Source organism: Pimephales promelas, chromosome 11, assembly GCF_988280905.1.
Source record: "Pimephales promelas chromosome 11, fPimPro1.hap1.1, whole genome shotgun sequence".
In the NCBI taxonomy this organism is placed as follows: domain Eukaryota; kingdom Metazoa; phylum Chordata; class Actinopteri; order Cypriniformes; family Leuciscidae; genus Pimephales; species Pimephales promelas.
Genome location: NC_142779.1, coordinates 9,573,117 through 9,595,966, shown reverse-complemented (window position 1 = coordinate 9,595,966; position 22,850 = coordinate 9,573,117). Strand labels below are relative to the sequence as shown.

At 35.9% G+C, this 22,850-nt stretch overlaps 3 protein-coding genes across 4 annotated transcripts; all 3 read right to left on the bottom strand.

Moving 5' to 3' along the window:
* Positions 1-1,033: 1,033 nt before the first annotated feature.
* On the bottom strand, positions 1,034-7,356 carry slc39a8 (solute carrier family 39 member 8). The gene is made up of 8 exons (XM_039671917.2): positions 6,575-7,356; positions 5,709-5,883; positions 4,876-5,045; positions 4,616-4,738; positions 4,355-4,531; positions 3,456-3,660; positions 3,191-3,375; positions 1,034-1,673 (listed from the first exon to the last, which is right to left on the bottom strand). Exons 1-8 carry the CDS (start codon positions 6,722-6,724, stop codon positions 1,524-1,526), a joined length of 1,335 nt encoding a protein of 444 aa, XP_039527851.2. The 5' UTR covers positions 6,725-7,356; the 3' UTR covers positions 1,034-1,523.
* A 134-nt stretch (positions 7,357-7,490) lies between these two features.
* manba (mannosidase, beta A, lysosomal) lies at positions 7,491-14,742 on the bottom strand. Of its 2 annotated transcripts, none has more exons than XM_039671916.2 (17): positions 14,385-14,742; positions 14,192-14,286; positions 13,969-14,074; positions 13,667-13,840; positions 13,149-13,272; positions 12,848-13,014; positions 12,629-12,733; positions 12,391-12,542; positions 12,160-12,277; positions 11,989-12,075; positions 11,073-11,240; positions 10,767-10,985; positions 9,641-9,805; positions 9,255-9,399; positions 8,967-9,112; positions 8,243-8,503; positions 7,491-8,037 (listed from the first exon to the last, which is right to left on the bottom strand). In XM_039671916.2, the coding sequence occupies exons 1-17, from the start codon at positions 14,598-14,600 to the stop codon at positions 7,807-7,809; spliced, it is 2,679 nt and encodes an 892-aa protein (XP_039527850.2). In that variant the 5' UTR covers positions 14,601-14,742; the 3' UTR covers positions 7,491-7,806. The 2 variants fall into 2 exon arrangements, with proteins under 2 accessions (XP_039527850.2, XP_088973059.1); XM_089116933.1 differs by having other exon boundaries at positions 11,989-12,066.
* A 1,218-nt stretch (positions 14,743-15,960) lies between these two features.
* ube2d3 (ubiquitin-conjugating enzyme E2D 3) lies at positions 15,961-22,100 on the bottom strand. Its single transcript, XM_089116931.1, has 7 exons — positions 21,793-22,100; positions 20,677-20,740; positions 20,556-20,587; positions 19,933-20,010; positions 19,745-19,850; positions 18,971-19,064; positions 15,961-16,568 (listed from the first exon to the last, which is right to left on the bottom strand). The coding sequence occupies exons 1-7, from the start codon at positions 21,814-21,816 to the stop codon at positions 16,523-16,525; spliced, it is 444 nt and encodes a 147-aa protein (XP_088973057.1). The 5' UTR covers positions 21,817-22,100; the 3' UTR covers positions 15,961-16,522.
* Between the last annotated feature and the right edge of the window lie 750 nt (positions 22,101-22,850).

Here is a 22,850-nt window from a genome sequence, read left to right as displayed (position 1 = left end):
CACAAATTCACTAGATGGCAGTGTCGAAAGTCTCCAATCTCTGATATTAATTCTAGCGCCATTATTGGACACAAAGAAATATGAGAGATATGATGTAATAGATTAGATTAAAAAAAAGTATCCAATTTTTTTTTTACCATTGTGCTGAGGATACTTCATGAAGATAATTTAAACACTGCTTTCAATAAGCAACGATATAACAGTGACAGCTGCAGTTAACTTATTTCTCCATTGAACATACATGCTAAATAAGTGTGCTATGATAGTTGTGGATTACAACTGAAATAGATGAGATTAATTAGTTCCAGGGCTTTCTTTAAAGCAATTAACTCTAAGTTCCTTAACTAAGTTCCTCTAACTCAATATAATTAATTGGTTGAACTATTTCTTTCAAAGTTGTCATAACTGATTGATGTAAACTGTTGATATACATACATACTGTACAATATTAAGAAAATATAATAGTAATATACAATATCACTTTATCTCTCAAATAATACCAAAAGCCAAATAATGAGAATGGGTCTCAGAATAGATTAAAAATAGTAATATCTCATATATAATGGAAAGTCATTCCACAATGCGGGGGCATAAACAGAAAAAGCCCCATCACATTTGGTCTTTAGTCGTGAGTGGCGAATTAATTATTGATAATGTGATCTGTATCATTTAGTTTTACTTACAGCACACTAATGTTCTGTTTAAATGATTCCCAAACCCTTTGATAGACACACACTTATACAGCATATATACATATACATATTTGTGTGTGTGTACTCACATATTATATAACCAGTATTATATGACTATATAAAAAAATATGATTTTTTTTTTTTAAATATGAATCTCGCCCTTTGGGTCCATTTGGACACGAACACCCCGAGTGTGACTCTGAAACGAACAACCCCAGAGGGTTAAAAAATTATCTAGAAAAACATGCCCTTTGTGATAACAGCTAAATTTTTTTTTTTGACAAAATATTACAATTTAAGAGAAATATTTTTATAAGTAAATACTTTTTTCAAAAAAAATGTGGCTTTTAACTTTTATAGTTGAAATATGTTTTGCAAAATGCATAACCTAGTTTGAAAGCCCCTATTGTAACTCATACAGTAGATGGAAACAAGGTTTAAATACACAGATAAACACTTTTTTTTCCCATACTGAAACATATCCTTTGGTTAAGGACTGTGATGAACATGATCTCACTCAAAAGGTGCTGCAGCATTGGCATTTGGACTACAAAGCTGCTCAGATTCCCTGTGCTAGGCTACCACTGCCACTGAGGAATTCCTCCACACACAGCGGTTATTGTTGCCAGCTCACATCAGACACTAACACTCACATCGACAAAAACATCTCTAAACCATATTACAAAAAACGATTGTGTTATATTTATCCCAACAGCATATAAGTCTAATATACAAACAAAACAACCAACAGTGTCTGTCTCAAGTTTTTGGTTTCTGGCGCTCAAAACAATTGTTCTTTGTTTTGCTTCGTTTTCATTCGATTCTTTCTTTCTACCCCAGATTGATATCACCAGCAAACAGGGTAATAAGCAGAATTATAGTGAATCCGGTGAGCAGCCCAGCATTTTGGATCAGGAAGAACACGACCCTTCCTCGATAGCCTTTGGTATGTGCTGCCATGATACTGTTCATCTCTGGGAACTGGAAAAACCACACTGTGATTAGACTTTCTGGAATACTTGATTCTGATCAATCATGGCATTTTGGGGCAAATTTTACTGTCATCCACAAGAATACTGTTCATCTGGGTAACTTGCATGTCTCTTGTTTCACAACACAGACTTGCCCACTCTTGGCACCATGCATTTCACTTATTGTTTCTAGTGGAAATTATCTCAAAATACTTCAGCATTAATAAGATATCACCATAATATTGTTGCAGTATTTGTTATATTTCTAGGCTGATGTCAAATAATGCAAATAGATGCAACTGCGTGGTATATAAGCTAAGCTGACATTTAATGGTCATTATAAATAGTTCAAACAATATATCATAACAGGATTTTTGTAAGAATTGTAATCAGCCACTAAAGAGTGTACCCATTAAAAGTTCTTTGAGTCAGTGGGAACCCTAGTGGAAACCATTGGTGGAAACCTGGGCTGCGTTCAGCCCCAACAAAACGTTGCACAACAGAAACAGTGATGCGTTGAATGCACTGTTCTGATGATGCAAGAGTTGCAACTTTGGCACCTGAGAAAAATTACAGTTTTAATACCCTGTATTTTCTTTCTCATTTTTAGGAAAAGCACTTAATTACCATTGTTTATTTCTATACCAAATGTCATAAGCTAAAAAATATAAAAAAAACTACGTCATTATGTTGATATCCTATATTTTTACAACAAAAATGTCTATAATATCCTCAGTTGTTGCCTATACCGAGCTGCATCGAACACATTGATAAAATACTTTCTTTGAAGCCATTGTGCGAGTTCACTTTAACACCGCGTACTTTATATACATATTGCTGCTGATTGGACTGCAGGTCTGACACACCCACCTAACAAGAGAAAATGTATCTCAAACACCAGGTTGAACGTCATGTTCAACCTGGAAACCGTAGCAAAATGTTTTGAACTTGAATGTGCCCTTGATTTTAAGGGAGGACCCAATTTGTCCTGACTCCAGGGCTGCTTCCGAAATCGTATATACTTCCCTATATAGTAAAAAAAGCAGTGCGTGTCTGAATTCACAGTACTCATCAAACAGGAAGCAAAAAGTACCCGGATGACCTACTACTTCCAGCAAGATTCTGAAGTGTGCGCTTGATGAACACTTTACTATTCCATGAGGCCACGGGGAGAGGATTTGTGAATGGCAGTGAACATCAAGTGTAAGGCACATGACGAATATAGTACGTCCAAATTACGTCCAGAATACACACATGTATACTATATACAACATACTTTCTTTTAGTGGTTAATGTGAAGTAATCAAGGTTTCAAAGTAAGTACCTACTTATTTTGTCAGATGCTATTTCAGATGCAGCCGAGCTGTTTTGTACATTGTAGTTGTGGTTAAGATTATCAAAATTATTTAAATTCAAATCATATTTCATGCTCATGTTTTATGCTGAGTTTTAATAAGTGGGATGATGTACAGTCAGGCAGTCATTATTGTAATTCATTTTTCCACAGTTAGACGTAAGATGTCTCACCATGTCTGCAAGGGAGATGTAGAGGAACATTCCTCCAGCAATGGCAAAGATAGCATTTGGAGCAAAACTGCTGCCCAGCAGGATCCCTAATGCAAGACCCAGATAACAGCTCATCGATGACAGCAAGTTAAAACACAGAGCCTGGCCAACACTCATGCCCGAGTTCAACAGAATCACGAAATCACCTACAGAGAGACAGAAAGAAAAATAAGAGAGACTTAAAAATTCAATTTGAAATGATCTTTTGGTTGATCCTGTGTTTTACCCAGTTCATGAGGGAACTCTTCACAGAAGATGGCAATAGAGGTGCTGAAGCCGGTGAGTAGAGAGACCGTGAAGGACGCTCCGATGGCCAGACCGTCGATGAAGTTATGTACGGCGTCACTGACAGTGATCATCCACGCCACAGTCTTTATATTAGACATTCCATCGCCTTTAAGCCAGCGACAAGCTAGTAAAGCGCAAGCATTCTGAACAAATTGAACACAAAATAGACTTTGTTAGAGGCCGTTCACACAAAATACGTTCTTATACGCATTTTGGAACGCAGTGTCATGCGTGAGACGTGAGAGCTGCTTTTTCATAGTTTTTCTATGTAAACATGCGCTATACGGGCATATTTGGCCAGTGTTGGTTTTTCATTCCACTGTCCTCTTTTTTTAAAAGCAAAATCTCTAAGTGAGCATGCCTGCATGTCAGATCAATAATGTGCTTCTGTAAATCAATAATCTTTATAGTCTAATATTTATTGTACTTTTTTATCTGGAGAATCTGGTAAACATGTACTAACAGGGAAATACTCGTGTAGCAATAATGATTTATAAGTCTGCATGTTTATTTTAGTTTAACCCTCATGTTGTGTTCCAGTAATTTTGACCTGGAGAGGATTTTCTTTTTCCTGAAAATGCTAGTTAATGTTATCGCATTGGACTAAATGAAATGACCAACCAAAAAAGAAATACAAAAACTGAAAATGCAACACCTGAAATTAAACAAGCTAACAAAAGATTGAATCCAATATTTGGTGATAATATAGCATGATGATTTACAAGCAATTAGAAAGGCTGATAATTCTGGCCAGAAACCCACAATTAGGTAAAAGATTTTCAGCACAGCACAAATTAATTATGTATTATAGTTATAAATGAATTAATTTTGTGTTACCTGTTCAACAGCTGGACTCTCACATGGATTGTTGGACTTTTCATTGATAGAGTTCATTTCAAGATTAGTGTTGTTTGTAATGATGTCACCGCTGATGTTGCTTATGACTATGTCATTGCTGAAGGTGGAGATGGTGACATCAGATGACTGCAGAGGAGTGAAATGACTGTGTCCGATCTGCAGGGTGGAACCATTGGGTTAGGTCAGAAACCAGCTCAATCTGTTCCAGTGAACAACGTCCAAACACATCTAAGCTCTTACCTCTGTATCTGCTTTCAGTACTATCTTTAAAACTCGTTCAGTGAAGAACAAAATGTAAAATCCGCCAAAAATACCAACTACGTCGAGCACATAGTTATCATCTCTGGGATCTAAGCCAAGGGCCTGGCAAAAAAAAGTAGTGAATTAGGACAGCATGCATGAAGATTATGAGTAATTGTTTTATGACTGTTTTTGTAACCTTTGTAAGCCATTTTATAGGTTATACATCATCTAATAATCTCTCTGTAACTCATACTTACCTCTGGGATAAGTTGCAGTACAGCATTTGAAAACAGTGTCCCAATGGCCAGTCCAATGAAGTACGTCAAGACTTTTGGAAAATATGTTTTTTTCGTCAAAGGCACCAGAAATAAACCCATCAGAGCTGCCAAGTTTATCACAGTCACAGCCAGGAACCCATAACCCCAAACTACAGGAAGGAGGAAAAAAATTGAGGAATGAATTTATTAACATATTAAAGGCATACTGGAAACATTTTCATCAGGTCAATTCAAGAAGTGAGAAAAAAACAAAACAATAGTAGTATTTAGTTTAAGATTAAACTTGTTCTAATTTACTGCATTCCAATACAGAAACCTAACATGGGAAGTGAATTATTTCTCTGTTGGTAAAATACTATCTCTTTTACAATCTAGTAAGACATCATTACCATATGAAATGGGATTAGACAAAGGTTTTTTTTTTTCCCTGAACGTGAAATGTGAAACTGATGCTGTAAAGTTCAGATCCTTTAACAAAATAAGGTCTGATTCACATTGAGTAAATTATCTAAAAGAATCTCTGCATGCGATAAGAATATTAAATTTAACATCATGATTCATAAACAAAAAAGTTAAAGACCAAGATAACACAAGTGTGTAATACTTGGTACTGTAGTTTCAAACCACAGACAAGAAAACATACTGTACTATAAATACACTTTAATCCCACAATAAACATCACACACACACAATAACTCCCAACTGATGATATCAGACATATTTCCTCATTCCTCAAAACATATTTTCCAGGCTCCATACAATATGTTTGCCACTGTCACTAAACTGAAGGGCTTTGTGGTAACCAGACTCACCTTTATGATCAGGTAAAGAAGCAGATTCATTAAGGTTTGAGGGGAAGGTATAAGGACAGGCAGGGATCAGGACCTGATTGAGAATAGCTGGACACATCATCTTCAGATCATTGAGACTGACCACAGAAGCATTACCCAATCCAAAGACAGACAACAGCTCTGACAAAGATGAGCACTACAAAGAAAAGAGCAAAAGGACATAAAACAAAACAGGTCTCATTCTAAGTATCTCCTACACGTAGGCCTAGGCTACGTCTGCAAGATATCTTTTAAAGATCACTTAATCTGGAAAGCATCTGCTGTTTACTAACATCTGATAGACATCTTCATGATGACATTCTAAATCATTACATCTTAAAGACATCCTCTAAATATTTGACAGGAAACGTCCAATAAATCTATTGCGGATGAGCAAACACTCTTCCAGATGTAAACACACACGTCAAATAGACGTCTCTGTGATATACGTGTGCTATCAGGGTATTATATAGCTATAGCAACACTAGATAAACAAATATAAAGTCTGAAATGCAAAGTTTAATAAATTATTTGGTGACAATTCCTTTTCTGAAAATCATTAGAAAAAACAATCATGGAGTTTCAGATCATTTATTGAGGGTTTTCAGCCTCTATAAAAACAGTGAACCCCAACTTTCAGGTACTAAATTACAATGGAAGAAGAAGATCAAACAGTTGACAACTAAACGCGTTTTGATTCATCTAAAGTATTCCATTTACTCCTTTTCACTTGTGTTGTTGTATGGCGCTAATTGCGGTCGTCTTATTAGGCTATATTATAATGGGGGGAAACGTAGCAGAAACAGTGAAATTAAGAGATAAATGTCTGAGATATGACACATTCTCACCTCTGTGTTCTTCAGCGGATTGGCGTCATCATCGACAGATGCCGCGCGGCGGCTGGTAATGAGGTGCAGCAAGTTCTCCAGGTTCCCCGTGGACAGGGAGTCTTCTTCACTGTAGAAGCGCAAAACATTTCGAAGAAAACTTTCCTTCATATTTCTGTCCTTTCGATATGAATAATATTACCGAGAGCAAGTTTAATGCAGTCGACGGTCAAGACGGAGGAAAACAAGACAATAGCTAATAACAGAAGCAGCAGGTTAATAAATGAGAAACCCAATTCTTTCATTTCCTTTTCAGAAATGATTTGCAATTTCGTGGACGTGGGAGTAACAATTTACTAATCAGAGGCTGTCAGTGATAGTGGAATACACATCTGACGCGCCTTCTTTCATTCCTCGTCCGAGCTCTTCTGCACCGACGGAGGGTCAAAGAACAGCAACTGCTCCCGAAACACTGGTATACCAGCCTGCGAGCGGCCCTCACTCGCTCGCTAAGTCAATGAAGTCTTTGTTTACCATTTTCCAGACTCTCTTGCAACGTGTTCAGGTCTGCAATCTCATGGTAGAAGGAAGTTACATCCATTAAAAAGAATCCCAATATTTGCACATATTTCCCAATGAAGCTGATCAACCATGACTTTGTGTTTTCAAAAATAGTCACATTAAGTAAAAATTAAAAAAAAGTTCAAACATTTTTTCACACTTTATATTACTGCAACCCTTTTATTCAATTGATTCAAGTATTGGCCACAAAAATGAACTATGCACTTTGGTTTTATAGAAACAATATGATGTTAAAAGTAAAGAAGGAAACAATTATAATAAGGTTCCATTAGTTAACATTGTTAATTAATGTTAATGAATTAACTAATGCGTAATACATTTGTTATAGTATTCACTAATCCCTTTTAAAACTTAGTTAATAACAATAACTATTCATTGTATGCTGCATTCATTCATTAACTATTCATGTAAGCTCAAATCAATGAAATAATATTTATAACAGATACAACTTTTGATTTTAATAATGTAAATGTTGAAATTCACATTAACTACAATTAATCATTAATGTCAACAAATAGAATCTTCTTGTAAATTGTTACCAAAAAAATGTAAGTAGTAATTAACATGCCCATCCTGAGTAGAGAACAAAGGGCCCCGCAATATTTTAGGAATTAATATTTGTTTAAAAGATTGTAAATAAGCTATCAGTCAGACAACTATGCATCATAAAATCAGTAGACATCTCTGAGAGACGTGATATGAAGATTTGCAGTGATTTCTTTGGCAGTGGTGGGTCTCCATGCTTCAAAAGTAACTGTGGAGTTTTTAGACAGCATCAGGAAACCATTAATATTAAAGTTACCAGGAATGTCATCTACATCCAGCCAAACATACACAGCAGGAAAGGAGCAGTACAAAGTCACGGCAAAGTTCTGCATAATTCCAGCATCCTTTACAGTAAACTGCAATACACAAACACACACACAAAAACAACAACCTGTCAGTCATTTCAGGGATTCATTCCCTACGAAAAAAAGCCCCAGATGTCATTTACATTCAGTAACGCCTCTGTTTGTGAAAAAGCCCATTTAAGCAAATTGGCAGAAGTGAATTAGCCGAAGTGAGTGCATTAGTAAACGGTGCGTGTTGAGAATGTGTCTCTCTCACCGTGATGTTGGGTTTCTGCAAACCTTCTGCGTGTCGTGGAGAGCTAAGGAAGATGTGATTGTGAGGGCTGATCATTTGACCTTCCGGGCTACTGAGATGAAAGGTGACTATGCAGGAGCGCCGTGTGCAGTTCCCACATTGCGTCAGGAGAGCAGATATAGGATGCTGAAACACAAGGGTGCTCCCTCCTGCTTTTATTGTAGTCACATTAGACTCTAAAGAACACACAGCATCAAAACTGCTCCAGCTGTATAATTTCACCTGTGTAAACATAAACATACAGTGCACATACTAATCAAAATTCATACATTTAATAATGTATTAATGTTATAATGTACATTCCTACATCCTGGGTTAACATTCTTATTCATTGATATCTTGTCAAAGTCATTGACTGGATGAAATCTGAATGCAATATGTTTACATAAGGGCATTGCACAACCTTATATTATATATTGCAGCTGGTCTGACGCATTCACATGCGTATAAATGGAAGTCAATAGAAAGAAAAGTGTAGTGTGAATGCCCCTTAAAACTGGATCATTTATATATAAAAAAAAAAGCAGTGCCAACTCTGCTCCAGAGCAGGGTTTCATAAGTCCGGGTAAACAGTGGTGCTAACCCAGCTTCTATATTACAAGTATAATTTAATATGTCACAATTTTTTTTCAATTATATTGTAAAATAATCACAAAAAAGGTGTTACTAAGCACTGTCCTCCTACCTTGGCTTTGACATTGTGCTGCTCAGAGTGACTGTCAGAGACGGCATACATCAGGAGCTCTCCCTTATCCTCAACCCCCATTGACAGTATAGGAGCATAAAAATTTGTAGCCCAGTAGTGCAGCATTTTCCATTTACCACCAAACTCTGAATGTGTGAGATTTCCCAGTTAAGAAGCATACTTTAACTTCATACGCTCACATTAACAAATAAATTACATTTAATAAACAAGAAGGCTTTCCTCTATATAGTGATGAACAGCAATAGTCGTTATTCATTATTCATTTACCTACAGAGGACCAGGATGGCCCCTGCCAGATATCATTGAGCTGCCAGTAAAGAGTGCCCATCGTATGACCTTTGCCCTCGATAATGTCACCGCGGCTGCGGCGGTAGAATTCGGTTTGAATCTTCACACACTGTGCCTGCATTACCTGTTCAAACCAAAGAGTGTGATATCAGGCACATGTCCAAAAAAATACGAAAATACAAAAAAATTAAAAAAAAAAAAAATTTTTTTAAATGTCTCTCACCATTTGATCAAAAATACAGTGAAACAGTAATATTGTGAAATGTTATTACAATTTTAAATAACCGTTTGCTATTTTATTGAATTTTAAAATGTCATTTATTGCCTAGATGGCAAAACTTGTAGTGCATTTACAGAATGTTCACCTGAGTGATGTAAATAGTGTCTCTGTATTTCTGCACTGAGTCTGTGCTGTTGGGGAGAATGTAATGTAGTTCTGCTTGCTTTAGCATTTGCTGGTTTCCATCTTCATGATGCTGCCGATGAGATGAGAAATTGCTGCTGAAATCCCAATCTGAAGACACTGAAACCTGGTTGGAGAGGAGAGGTTGAAAAATAAGAGGGCTTATAAATGCCTCTTTGTAAAAATTAAGTGTGCTTAATTGTATTGAATGGCACTTCTAGTGTAATCAAATAAGTAAACATAAAAAATTAAAAAAAACCTGTACTTGCAGATAATATATTAATGAAATAAAGGGCAATTTACGTGTACTTAAAGAGTATATTTGTCTGACTGTGTTTCTTAACACAATTACACTTTTAAAAAGTGCACTTTGTAATAATGTCAAATTAAAAGTTTTACTGTACAGTACATTTTAAACCATCATGTTTAGTAACCTTTTGTTGTGTGTCAAAGAAACGTGTTGACTAACATACTAAAACACATGTACAATAACTTCATTATAATTTTAACCATATTGGGAAATATGACATTTAAAAGTTAACATATTTTAAATTTACTACATTGCAACTTCAATTCACATACACATACAAATACATGTTAAATACATGACACAAGTGTCAATAGAAATTGCATTAATGTATAATTAGATTATAATTATATAATCATATTTCAAAGACAATAGAATTACAAAAGGCAATTGTAATTAATTGTAATTACAAGTAATTACTGAAATGACATATAAAGATGTCATTACATCCTACTTAACTGGGGGGAAACACTCTAAAGTTCAGCTACTGTCATTTGATATAAATTTAAGTTATATTTACATTTAATTCCAATTAACAAGCAATTATCTGAGAACATTATATTCAGTTTGCACTGTAAGGTACACTTGCAAAGTATATTATTTCCATAAGTATACTTTTTAAAAAATATTCTAAAGTGTACTACTTTTTCACAAAGGTTTCAATGAAAGATTACGAAGGACATTTTTTACTGCACTTATGAATGTGCTCTGGTGAATTGTTAAATTTGGCAAACTAAAATTTGTAAAAATCTCAAAAGCAGACTTGTATTAAGTGTAGTACCTTACTAAGCGTGGACAATGAAGGCCAGGACTGGAAGCCATACTCTGAAGCAAAGCGTGTGCGAGGGAAAGCAGTCCAGTCCCAGCAATCGTTGTAATAGCTATAATAGTGAGTGTCTCCATAGTGGGGGTCATAGGGGTCCTGAGCCACCCAGCCTTCCTTCTCAGACTCAACCCCATTGGTTGGGCTGGACACTAGAAAAGGACGAGTGCTGTCCTCCTGAATTAAAGCACATCATCTATTGATAAGACTTCAGGCAGTACTTTGATGTAAGTCTGTGTGCATGTATCTCTCGCTGTGTCTCACCTGCAGCACAATGTCTCTGATGTTCTCAACATACAGTTTGACATAGTCTTTCACGTACAGTGGGCGCTCAGCAACAGGTATGTTGAACCAGTCAGTTGCTATGGCAGCTTCATTCTCATTGTTCCCACTCCAGATGACCACAGAGGGGTGAGATTTCAACCGTCGCACCTGAACAAAAATAAATGTTATAGTCAGTGACATAAGGCAAATTTTTGTGGGAATACATAAAATTGCCAATAACTTCTATGATAAACCTCTTCTACAATGAGCTTCTTTTAAACTCTGAACTAAATTTCATTTTTGTAATTTTTTGAAGGTAATAACAATCAAACTGACATGCTATCATAATGAATAGATATTTCTATTTACCTTTAATTTATATTTATTTCAGTTTTAGTCAGTCATTTTAACACTTCAAATTATTACATTATAAGTTATTTTATTTCAGTAACTTTAATTTCTAATTCAAATTTTATTTTTAAGTTATATAATAAATAAATGTTCATATTTTATATAGTTTCAGATTTATTTTTATTTGACATTTTTAAATGTTAATAAACAATTTTTAATTACTTTAGTTTTAGTTCAGACCTTCATGACTATGTCAAAACTTTTTGACAATGCAAGGTCACCTCAGGTTGTAAAATGTCATGTGGTGCGACACAGCAGAAACGGCATGATATTTATAAAGTAATAATACATATTAATAATAAAAAAAGAAATATTAAGGTGTGTGCACTCAAATGTCCGGAAAATATATTGTATTATGATATTTGAGAATCATTCCATTTGAACTTTTCTTTAAAAAAAAAATGTAATTAAAGATTTTCCAAACACTCTTATAGGTCATTGACCCTTTTACTTGTCATTTATTTGAGATGAACACAGAATTTATGAGAGTACTGTGTATACAAACCTGCTGCGTGACCTCCTCCCTCACTGTCTGTATAAATTCCTTCTCTGTAGGGTACAGCGCACAGGCAAACATGAAGTCCTGCCAAATCTAACATAAGAGCGAACAAATAACCAAATCAATTGCAAAATTTAAATCATGTCACAGGTGGAGGATATCATATGACAAGCTTACCATGATTCCATACATATCACACAGGCTATAGAAGATGTCTTGCTCATAAACTCCACCACCCCAGACTCTTAAAGTATTCATATTTGCCTTCTGTGCAGACTGGAGCAGGACTGTGATCCTGAAATGCCATGACAAGACGGTTAAAGTTTGAAAGTGATTTCACATTAAATAGAATTAATCTGGTCACTGAACCAGTTTGTTTTACTGTAGGTGGCCTTTTAATCGTCTCACATGTCAGTGGTAACCTGGTCCTGAAATGCATGTACAGGAATCCAGTTTGAACCTTTCAGGAAAATCGGTTTCCCATTAATCCGGAAGTAGAAGCTGAGGCCAGGGGAGGAGGGTATGGGCTCCTGGATCAACTCCACTGTGCGGAAAGCAATCTGAAACAGAACACCACAACATAAGAGTGAAAAGATGCAGACTAAAGCAAGACTTATAAAATAAGAAGAACAGTGAAATATGTTACCTTTCTCTGTGCATTAAATGTCTCTCCACCCTCCAAGTTGATTTCCATCTTCAGGTCATAGAGAGGCTGCTCTCCATGTCCAAATGGCCACCACAAACTGACACTCTTGAAGTGAACATTGTTTATCATCATCATATATACAGTATTATAGTGTGATATTACCTCTGAATTGAAGAATAAGGGATGATATGACACATAGCAAACTAGAGCTGATTTTACCTGGTTGACCTGGAGGACAAAGGACTTTCTACTCTGTCCAGGTGTAAGAGACAGTTGAAATTCCTCTGAATGTAATAACGGTATGGAAAAAAGGACACGACCCTTAGATGCAACAACAACATCGAGGAACAATTCCACTTCAATATTCCAGCTTGAATGTGTAGAGTCTGGATACAGGGAAAGACAGAAAGACATATGGAGAAGAATATAGGGAAAATAGGGAATTTATTTTCTATGTTGATTTGTTTTGCTATTATATTAATATGAACCCCTTCTCATTTATATGCAAATATGTGTGTACCATATTTTGGAACTGTGGTAAAACTTAGAACCCTTAAAGTGTTGAAGACTTCCAGCAGAACTCCCTTCCAGATGCCCAGAGTGGGGAAAGATGGACCCCAGTCCCAGCTAAATGAGCTTTGAGCCTCAAAACACCAAGAGACCAAAAACTTAATCACAACCAGGAAATCAATGACAAAAAAAGTTATAACAAATCTCACATTTCAGATGCGATGTTATAACTGCTGTGTCATTTCTCTACATCACGGCAAAAACTATATGTCCATATACCTGACCTGCATAAAACAGCACAATTCATGAAGCTGTCATTAGAAAAAATGGTAATAACTCAACAAAAGGTTGTGTGAATAATGTGAAGAATACATTTTAACCATTTTTGATACCATTTTTTAAATACATTTTTGATTCCTCAATTACTCCATTTAATGTTTTTTCTTTGCGGTGAAATAAAACAAACAAGAACAAAAAAGAATCATGGCCTACTCTAATGATCCATTTGTGTTTGTGAATGTGACATACCTTTCGGATAAAGTTAACATGACACTCTCCTTTCTGTACAGGAGGAGGACAATCAGGTGGTACCCTGTATTCAGTGTGGGCATGACTCTTCTGAGATGCATATGTCACAGCTGACATAATCCACACTTGAAGAATATTCTCTTGATCCTTGAGCAATCCAGTAACTTCAAAATCCTGAAGACAAAATATGATTGATTTATTTATTATAAAGCCTTTTTTAAGGTGAACCATTATTATTAGAGTCTATAAACATACATACAAAGAACAATAGTGCTTGCAACACAAAATAGTTATTCATTTACATATCTGCGAAACATGTTGTCTGTCTTTCCGATGGTGACTCCATTGAGTGAAATGGTAGAGATTGTGTCGACTCCTTCAAACACCAGGATGGCTTTCTCTTTCTCTCTGTGAAGAGCATGTAGTATTTGATCTGTCTGTGGTCTTGTATACATAGAACTATAATTATAGTATTCTTGGCATTCTAGCTCTAGGTGTATGGTACATATCAGAGGGCAGGTTTACCTCACATGAGTAGGTACTGAGAATGATGTAATGTAAGTCCAGTTGTCAAGTGAAATCCATCTGTAGGCCAGGTCATTAAACCTATAATATGGATCCTGTTGACAGAATAAAGGTTTTATGAAGATTAATGTCAAAGTGTTTGGAATCGTAATATTGACTTTGAATGAAACAATGTAAATGTGTCTGAATGTACCGAGATGAATCCATGACGCAGCAAAGCAGTATGAACACATCCTGGTACCTCGGCACTGAGAGAAACAGATGAGTTTGAGTTCAGCAGCTGCCATTTCCCGTTCAGAGAGATGCTAGCTCCCAGACTGGGACTTTTCACTTCAGACGCAAATACGCTGTCAAGAAAAGGGGCCTCTAAAAGGTAAAAGCACGCAAAAGACCATACCGCATGATTCATGTCTATTGCTCATGGCAAAAGGTACACTACCAAAGTCATCTCTATATTACGTTGTTGAACCACGGGACGTAAAGTCATAAACACACCACCCTCTTGGTACTTTCTGCTGCACTTCCCGGTTGAAATCAAAAGCACAAGGAAGATCAGCTGCTCTCTCACGTGGAGGCAAAAACATCCGGTAGCGCTTAAAGGGATAGTTCACCCAAAAGTGAACATTCCGTAATTAAGTACTCACCCTCATGTCGTTTCAAACCCATATTCGTTTATCATCTTAACACAAATGAAGATCTTTTTCGTGAAATCTGAGAGCTTTCTTTCCCTCTATTGGCAGCTCCGCAACTACCAATTTGACGCTTCAAAAAGTTCATAAAGTGTTTGTAAAACTAATCCATATGACTTGAGTGGTTTAGTCCAAACTTTCTGAGGACACACGATCGCTTTATTTGATTTTGGATCACATCATTTATAAGATGTGATATGAATTCACATTTAAACATTGACCAGCGAACATAAACAGAAGCTCAATTGGCTCAACAAACCTCATTGGTTCTCGCGGAAGCTCAAACGTGCTGCGTAACATGAGAATGAACCTCATTGGTTCTCGCATACCAAGCCAAAATGGTTGGTTTGGTGTGCAGTGGTCATCATCATACTTAGGCCTACATCAAAGTGGTAGTTTGCATCTCTCCAATGAATGGACAAAGTTATCATGTTTAATCAAAAATATTTTTTGTGTTCCGATGATGAACGAAAGTTTTGCGGGTCTCGAAAGACATAAAGGCGAGTAATTAATTAATGACAGAATTTTTCTTTTTTTTGGTGAACTATACATTTAAGTTAAAGGTAAAGTGTTTACAAAAATACATACACATATTATACATCTTCGAAATGAAATGAGGGCTTTTATTATGCCTGCACTGCTACGTGGTTTGGATTTTGGTTTCTCTTTATATAACAAGAACCTTAAATCTTTTCACAAGATTAATTCAATGATTGGTTCTGGTGTTCTTGTTGCTGCTTACATCATTACACCAGTAAGTGGCTTTTTTATGTATTTAAAGGTGGGAAAGCATTCACAAAACGCTTTACAAGTCAGTCAGAGAAAGTGAAAGGATTAAATCACTTTTTATATCTTACAATATTAAATTTCTTGGCATCCAAGATAAATATAGAAATTATTTTTGTCCATACCAAACCTTATCAATAACACTAAATCAGGGGTTGCTTTTAATTCTGAATGATTCATGATCCTTCAAGTGATAAACCAATTTTATGTGGAAAAACACATTCATCTACATTAATTTATATACAAATAGTGAAAAGTAAAAATTCTAACAGAAAAACAGAACCACACAGTATAACGAGTTATTAATCTTTATTGAAGGGAAAAAGTAGCGGGACTTTAAATAGATATTTAAGCCAATCGAGTGAGTTGTATTTCAGTGTCACAGCTGTGTAAAGTTGGGCCAAGAGCTGATCCAAATGTTGCAAATCTTTACAATTAAGCACAATACAGGAATCGGTCCCAATCTCCCACTGATGTACAACATCTGACCTTTTCTCCTGTGATTGCATGCACTCCAGGAGTAAGGCCCCAAAAAAAGCAGAACAACCTAAAGACATTCTCTCCCCGAGCGGCTCAGAGAAAGCACACCGTGGTCATACAGGCATGACGTGTTGTGAAGTGACGGGTTGATTGGTAGAGACCAAAGATAGGCAGAGCTGAGAGTGGATGAGTTTCCGTCAGATTGACGAGGTCCATCGAGACTTTGTAGTGTGGAAAGGCCAAAAGCAGACCTGCATTCCTGTTTGAGCATAAAACTGGGGTTATGCCTCCATAAGAGACAGATGGAGAAATATGGTCTTGCAACAGTGTCCAAAACATGAGAGAACAAACAGTTTGTTAATGTGTCCAGCCAACATCACATGGCATATTTCTGAGTCCATTCCCGTGCTATTCTGTTGTATCTGCAAAGAGGAAAAAATAACAACTTTAAGGATTTGAAATCCAGTGATCCTTCATGCAGCCATTGCTTCCAAAAAGCAGTTTTCTGATGACTGTGGTAAGCGTGTAATTGCTCCTTTAAAGGTGCAATAAGCGATTTCTTTAGAAAGACTGTCGACACAAAATAACGAACACGCTACACAACAAAGGCAATCACTAACAACTGGCACATCACACTGCTCATGCAAGTATAGATGAATCAGTGCAATCCACTTTTTCCTCCTATTTACAGACAGGACCACAGGTATGTACAAACTAAATGTTGTTAATCAACATAAAAATTAATTAATCTAATTTTTTTCTGCAATTAATCGTGATTAATCCCAACTAACATTAAAGTTTTGTAATACTTGCATATTGAACCTGGAAAATAATGAAGAAACAATATATTAAAGAGGGTATATTTTAAATGCTCGTTTAATGCCATCTTTTACTATGCACTATGAATGAAGGCCAGAATCTTTGATATCAGTACTGATACTAAGGATTCTATATAATGGATAAATGGATGGGTTTTTGCTCTTTTTGACCCATGCGACCTTGTAAACAGTGCTTTAACGACACCAAACGTTGAATAAGGTTCTTATCTAGGACCCTTCGAGTCATGACTCGAAAAAAAGATTTGTTCATTTTGATGAACGGGTTTGAAGAGGAGAGTCACGAACGCCCATCACAGAACAGACTAGAGCAAGGCGAGCATTTGTTCTTATAAAACTTAAACTTTGTTATTTATTTTTTAAATGTGTGATCATTTCGCTAGATAAGACCCTTATTCATTGTCTGGTGTCGTTTAAAGCCCTTTAAAGCTGCACTGAAACTCTCATTTGGACCTTGAAACGTTTGGTTCCCATTGAAGTCCATTATATGGAGAAAATCCTGGAATGTTTTCATCAAAAACCTTAATTTCTTTTCGACTGAAGAAAGGTAAGACATGGACATCTTGGATGACATGGGGGTGAGTAAATTATCAGTAAACGTTTTTTTTAAAGTGAACTACACCTTTAATATCAAACAGCAGCAGAAATTCTGTGCATGCATTTCCGGTGTTTGTTCATCGTACTTCAATGTTTTAATAGCACTTGAATCTAGTGCAGCCAAAGGATGACAGAAAAAAATGGTTGTGCTAACTGCGCTAAATATTTTTAGTGCGTTAAATTGTAAGGAAGAAAAAAAAATTGTAAAAAAAAAACAATATTTTTTTCAGTACACACAGAACAGACATCTAGAAAATATTGGCAAAAATGTTTGTTTAGGCGTTGATTGACATTTTCAACAGCATTTCTCAGAAATTGCTTACTGTACCTTTAATAATTATGTATTTCAATTGATCACTTTTTTACTTGCCCAAATTCATTAACAACAAAATCTTATTTTTCAGATGCTTATAGTTTAAATGTATATTCTAATGCTTCGCATGCAGTACAACTGGCTTACACAAAACAAAAATGCTCAGCCACTAAAATTTACAGCTAAATTTTTTTTACATACCTAACACAACCATCATGCTACTGTAAGACTTTATGGCTGATAAAAAAGCCATGCTTACAGTAAGGTTTAATGCAGGACTGAATAAATCCTAACAAATCAGCAGACACTGCTGCATTTGAGAAAGATACAAGCAAATCTGACTTTCCTGTGCATTTTTCAGTCATTTCAGAAGAGACGTGATAGCATGTATTAGTGATGCACACCTGCTGTAGCCACACGCTCATGCTGCACCACACCGGAAGCGGAGTGCTTCACTCTCTCTACAGTACCTCTAATGTTCACAGTGCAGAGTTGCCCTTCACCTACAGCATGGCATATTTCTCTGTCCATTCCTTTGCCATTCTATTATACCTGATAGAGCATGGTGTGTTAGAGAAGGATGTCTATTCACTTCTATTATATTTACGAATGACTGTAGTCCTTATTGTTCTACAGCCTTTTATTTTAAAATGATACCCACAGTGATGTCACTTCAGAAGAAAAGACTAACATAAGGTGCCCTTTTTTCCTTTTACATATTTTTTACAACTGCAACATGTTGTTAAATGAAGGTTTGATGCTGATATTAAATGTGATAAACTGCTGTAATCTGTGTAGCAAGCTCATCTGATTCTATTTGGTGCTGACTACAACATTTGTTTTTCTGACAGTAAAATCAGTTTTCAGTTGAAATGAAATGAAATAATGGGAGATGGGAGAAAAATAAACAGTAAAAAAATGATAAAAACAATTTTAAAAAGTTAAGAAAAATTATTCAAAATATTTAAGAACAAAATGTTAAAAATAGAAAATACTGTACAATTTAAAAACAACATATCCGATATGCGCATACATGCATGAGTGTAAAAAATACTTGTGTGCTTCAGTCTGTACGTACTTCTCTGTGTCTGTTTTATAGATTCTGGCAATCTCTGGCACAAGAGGGTCGTCTGGATTGGGGTCACATAAGAGTGAGCAGATGGACAGGAGAACTACAGAGAGGACACATACAACACAATATTTCATGAGTTACTCCACTTGACATGGAATCTTGTTTCTTTTCCCAAATCTTCACTCAAGTGACTTTAGCAGGAGATTATAAAGTTTCTTCCTTTTGTTCACTTTTAATTACTTTAATTGCATCCTTTACTGTGGTAAAGTAGAAAAATGCTGTTGGACAGATAAATGATGCAACTGTCAACTCAACTTATAAAATGTGTAAAGTAAGCAAAACGGTGGCAGGAATCCCTCCGTCACACACACAAACGAGGATCTCCAGCAAGGAGACGGTTCTGATGTCTGTAGCGAACTGTGATCGGCAACATCGCAACTATGATGAGATAAAACAGGTATGCTTGGACGAAGCATATCCTTTTTAGGGTCGGATCATGTGAAATCATGTCCTGTTTTTGGTTCGTTTACATGCCTTTAGTCCGTGTTGCATTAATATTTCATTCTAACCGCACTAGAGTTAATTTGGAAGCAGACTAAGATCTCTTTTCAGGGGTCTCGGTCCACTTGTTTGGAGCGCACCAGGGTACAGATGGCAACGTCCACACTTAATCAAATGAACTGCACTAACAATATATGTTTTTGTATGTATGCATATATACACACACACCGCAGTCTGACCATTTTTCTAAAAAAGAAACATCTATTATGGTGCATGTACCTTTAGAAATAGTAAGTGCAGGTGACCACTGGGACCTGAGGATATCCAGACAGATGCTGCCATTACTGTTTATGTTAGGATGGTAGATTCTTGTAGTAAAAGCAACCTAACACAGAGAAAACAAGGTTATACACTCCTACAAACAAACACACAAAGGTGTAAAAAACATTTCTAATCAAAGTCCTCACCTTAGGTGGTTTAAAGGGGTAATCTGTTGGGAAGTGTATGGTTAGGAAAAAAACGCCACCCTGATATGGACTTTCATTCTGTATTTATAGAAAAAAGGGGGAAAAAATTACAATTCTGTTAAAGTTTGGGGTGAGTTTTTTTCCCACATAAATGACAAAGGACACATTAAATTGATAACAAAAAATTGACAGTGAACATATTTAAATGTTATAAAAGATTCAATTTTTAAAATGAATGCTGAACTCTTGAACTTTCTAGCCATTATAGAATCCTGAATAAAAATGTATCATGGTTTACTCAGAAAATATTAAACAGAACAACTGTTTTCAACAAAGTTTCTTGAGCACCAAATCATCATATTAGAATGATTTCTGAAGGATCATGCGACACTGCAAATAAATTACATTTTAAAATATATTAAAAACAGAAAATTATTTATTATTTTTATTTCCCCTGTATTCTTGATCAACTAACTGGTAAGATTGGCGAGCATGAAAGACTCTAAAAAACATTAAAAAAATTCTTACAAACCCCAAACCTTTGAATGGTAGTGTACATTTTTCTGCCAGTGTTCTGCTATTTAGTAAAATGCTTTTATAGCAATGCTTTTTATTGTACTCACCGGTCCCATGATTGTTGCCTGCCAGTGGAACACTACAGAAGAGATCACGTGTACAACATCAGTTTACAGTAAATGCATACAACCATAAACACCACAATATGTGTAAAGTCCAGGATCTCACCATCATCGCCCACTGGACCTGCTGAACACTGTGCGGGAGGATCACGTGCCAAATCAGTCAATTCCTAAAGGAAATAGTCGGAATGAGTTTTATGAAACACAAGCATGCAGAACTGCTGAAAAGCAGCAGACTCTCCATAATGAAGGGTTAATAATGGCGCTGGCCTCTTTTATCACTATAGTGACAGCAAGATGAAACCAGCAGATAGAATGTTTAGCAGCACAGAGTATTTATAGTTCTAGAGAGGGGTCATGAGGGAGAAGAGCTGGAACACAACCTGAACGAGCCCACAGGCATGTCCGTCTGCGCCCTCCACTTTAAGAGCACTACGTTTATTTTTATTTCAACGTGTCTGTTGGGTGGGAAGACACCTAAGAGTTGGACATGTCCCCCTTATAAGAGTAGTTACAGGGGGGTATCTAACGGTCATCAAATGCATCAACAGCTTTTCAATTGCACAACCACAAACAGGTTTGAATTTCCCAATACACTGAAACATAAAAAAAAATATATGGTTTGATAGGTTTATTTCATAATATGGATTAAAAAAAACTGTTTAGGATCCCAAATGAAAGCTTGCAGTCCCTAAAGGTCAAATAAAAAGGCGCAGTTTTAAGGAGACCTGACGTTTAATTTTTGTTTCGTATAACGTTAGACAAGCTATGGTAAGAATTTAATATCCACATTACTAGAAAAGCGCGAAAAATCCAGTAATAATTTGAATAATTATTATTTGTTTCAATATCAATAATGTGTGAGATTTGTCATCTGTTCTATTAATTAAATATTTTATAATAGGACGTACGACTTCGAGACTTGTCTTCAGTAAATTAGCTGTCAAGCCCTGTATTCACACTCCCTGATAGTGGCATGTAATAATTGTATATGTACAGAACATACAAAATATGTAACGTTACGGGGGGATAATAGATAACGACAGGTTTGATATCCTTATAAATACACATAACGTTACAAGTATCGTTCGTCGTTTGTAGTGTACTAAGAATAAGCACACACTCGCTTTATAAGCAGTACGCCAGCACGCTGCTAGATGACTAAAATAAATAAAGATACACAGGTTTATGATATATCTGGCATATATCATTTATCACTTACCTTTTGGATTCGTTTAAGCGCCATCTTCCAACTGGGTGTAAGTTAGTGGCTCCTTAATAATTAGCGCCCTAAATCTCGCTCTCTTTCTCAATATGTGAGCTAACCCGAGAGCTAGCCAGCTAACTAGATAAAAACTAACATTAATATTTATCAGGACGTCAAAATCTAGCTTACATTCAGTGTCTAAAAATCATGTGGCTATCAAACGTGTGAATACAGACAGGCCCTGATCCCTGTCGGTGACTGTAATGCTGATGTGTGTACACTTCTCTTTCAGTTTGTCAGTGCTGACACAAGATGTCCGTGAGCTTGTTGTTAGCACTTCTAGCTGCTTCTTCTAATCGTGCGATTTAAATGGCGAATCAAGGCGCAATTATGAGCCGAGCGCCACCGTGAGTGCTGGATGAAAAACTTGGCATACAGTTTTTAACGCTGTCAAATTGTTATTGTCAAGGAGAATTGTAAAGGGATTATCGTGAATCATGTGTATGTTATTCCTTGGAAATTAAAGATGTATACAGACATGCAATTATAGGTTTAAACCCTCTTCTTCTTTTTTTTTTTTTTTTTTTTTTTTTACAGTATAGCCTATGGTTTCAACACACTGAGAGGAAATTTGTGAAAGGGAGGTAACTTCACCATTGAGTTTTGAAGAAAAAAATACTTAGTTTTGAAGAAAAAACACTAAATTACAACTGTGGTGTGATATTAAATGATAATTACATTTTACTTGTGATGTCATGGAATGCCTGCTGTGGTCATTTGAGATCACTAAGGTTCTCCATGGCATTTTAAACACATTTTCTAGTTGTTCTTGATTAACTGGATAAGGATTAAGGATGAGGATAAAAAAAAAAAAAACAATATTTACAATTTCTACCCTATTTTAGCACCTAAAAATGTCCATGTAGTTTTATGATTTTATGATTAATTTACAACCGAATTAGGCTCAGCCTTTATTATTAAAATAATTTAGATTAAGGAATTTAAAATTACAATAAGAAGTCTTAATTTATAGTTGTTTTGGCTTTTTAGTGCTGGTTTTAAATCATCTTGGG

What these genes read in the sequence shown, in the direction of transcription:
- slc39a8 (XM_039671917.2), bottom strand. Translation starts at nt 6,724, where the DNA reads ATGAAGGAAAGTTTTCTTCGAAATGTTTTGCGCTTCTACAGTGAAGAA. An exon ending in TTCTTTACCTGATCATAAAG is followed by an intron (nt 5,046 to 5,708) that starts GTGAGTCTGGTT and finishes TCCTTCCTGTAG; the next exon opens with TTTGGGGTTATGGGTTCCTG. An exon ending in TACTGAAAGCAGATACAGAG is followed by an intron (nt 4,532 to 4,615) that starts GTAAGAGCTTAG and finishes TCCACCCTGCAG; the next exon opens with ATCGGACACAGTCATTTCAC.
- manba (XM_039671916.2), bottom strand. Translation starts at nt 14,600, where the DNA reads ATGAATCATGCGGTATGGTCTTTTGCGTGCTTTTACCTTTTAGAGGCC. An exon ending in ACACTATTTACATCACTCAG is followed by an intron (nt 9,400 to 9,640) that starts GTGAACATTCTG and finishes TGGTTTGAACAG; the next exon opens with GTAATGCAGGCACAGTGTGT. An exon ending in GCCATCCTGGTCCTCTGTAG is followed by an intron (nt 9,113 to 9,254) that starts GTAAATGAATAA and finishes TCACACATTCAG; the next exon opens with AGTTTGGTGGTAAATGGAAA.
- ube2d3 (XM_089116931.1), bottom strand. Translation starts at nt 21,816, where the DNA reads ATGGCGCTTAAACGAATCCAAAAG. An exon ending in AGGTCCAGTGGGCGATGATG is followed by an intron (nt 20,588 to 20,676) that starts GTGAGATCCTGG and finishes TCTCTTCTGTAG; the next exon opens with TGTTCCACTGGCAGGCAACA. An exon ending in ACCCCTTTAAACCACCTAAG is followed by an intron (nt 19,851 to 19,932) that starts GTGAGGACTTTG and finishes TCTCTGTGTTAG; the next exon opens with GTTGCTTTTACTACAAGAAT.